The sequence below is a fragment of the Helobdella robusta genome, assembly GCF_000326865.2.
Source record: "Helobdella robusta unplaced genomic scaffold HELROscaffold_4182, whole genome shotgun sequence".
In the NCBI taxonomy this organism is placed as follows: Eukaryota; Metazoa; Annelida; class Clitellata; order Rhynchobdellida; family Glossiphoniidae; genus Helobdella; species Helobdella robusta.
The window spans coordinates 1-1,075 of record NW_008704975.1 but is presented as its reverse complement, the minus strand read 5'-3'; the positions used below and the strand labels follow the sequence as shown (position 1 = coordinate 1,075).

The following is a 1,075-nucleotide window of genomic DNA, read 5'->3' as shown; positions in this document are numbered from 1 at the left end:
CTTCAGATGTCACAAATGGTAGAGCTGGCTACTGCACCACAATTGAAGATACACAAGGAGTTCATCCTAGAAAACTAAAGTTGATTAAGCATAAAGTCAGTCAAGATACTAAGGATGATTTAAACAGTGAAGATGAAGAACAGCAAAGTCAGTCAAGATACTAAGGATGATTTAAGCAGTAAAGATGAAGAACATTTTAACAATGAAGAAGAAAAACAAGATTCTGACAGTGGTTCTCAAGATTCAGATGCTCTGAAGGAAGAAGAAGAAATTGTTTAAAGAGATGATATGGCTTTCCTTCATCACTTGTTACAGACAGTTTAAGAAAACAGGATGCTTCCCTAAAGTAAATTTCCGAACTTTGCCAAATATAAGCAATGCAAGATAGAATAGCCGAGCAATCTATGCTTTGCTAACTTATATTTTACTTCCAGAATTTCGACAGTCAGCCAAAGGTCAGTCATCATGTGACTTTATTACTGGCACGTGGAGTGACATCTGGTTTTCTGGTCAGGTTTATAATCAGGATAACTACACAAATTTGGCAGCCGTTTGCAAAGATCACTCAAAGACAATAAAGACTTTAAGGACTTTTTGGTCGGTTGAGCCGACTCCAATCTCAACTCAAAGGTCAAACATTTGTGCTGAACGTGCAATTAAAGTTCTGCAGGATTTACTTCTATTGCGCAAAAGCATTGAAAAAATTAACATTAAATTTCTTTTGACAAATGAACACTAAAACCTGTATGTTTGTATTTCTGATTAAAAAAACTATTTTGTACAATGTATATATAAATTTAATTAAGGGGGTGACATTTTTTTAAAGTTGACACTTGCCATTGGATTTGGCACGTGGAGTGACATCTGGTTTTCTGGTCAGGTTTATAATCAGGATAACTACACAAATTTGGCAGCCGTTTGCAAAGATCACTCAAAGACAATAAAGACTTTAAGGACTTTTTGGTCGGTTGAGCCGACTCCAATCTCAACTCAAAGGTCAAACATTTGTGCTGAACGTGCAATTAAAGTTCTGCAGGATTTACTTCTATTGCGCAAAAGCATTGAAAAAATTAAC

At 35.6% G+C, this 1,075-nt stretch overlaps 1 protein-coding gene across 1 annotated transcript; it reads left to right on the top strand.

Moving 5' to 3' along the window:
• Positions 1-132: 132 nt before the first annotated feature.
• HELRODRAFT_184781 (hypothetical protein) lies at positions 133-996 on the top strand (the record flags this gene model as incomplete). The annotated part of the gene is made up of 3 exons (XM_009025456.1): positions 133-232; positions 435-514; positions 827-996. Coding segments are annotated over 3 exons (350 nt in total), but the record flags the coding sequence as incomplete, so codon positions are not given.
• Positions 997-1,075: the final 79 nt, after the last annotated feature.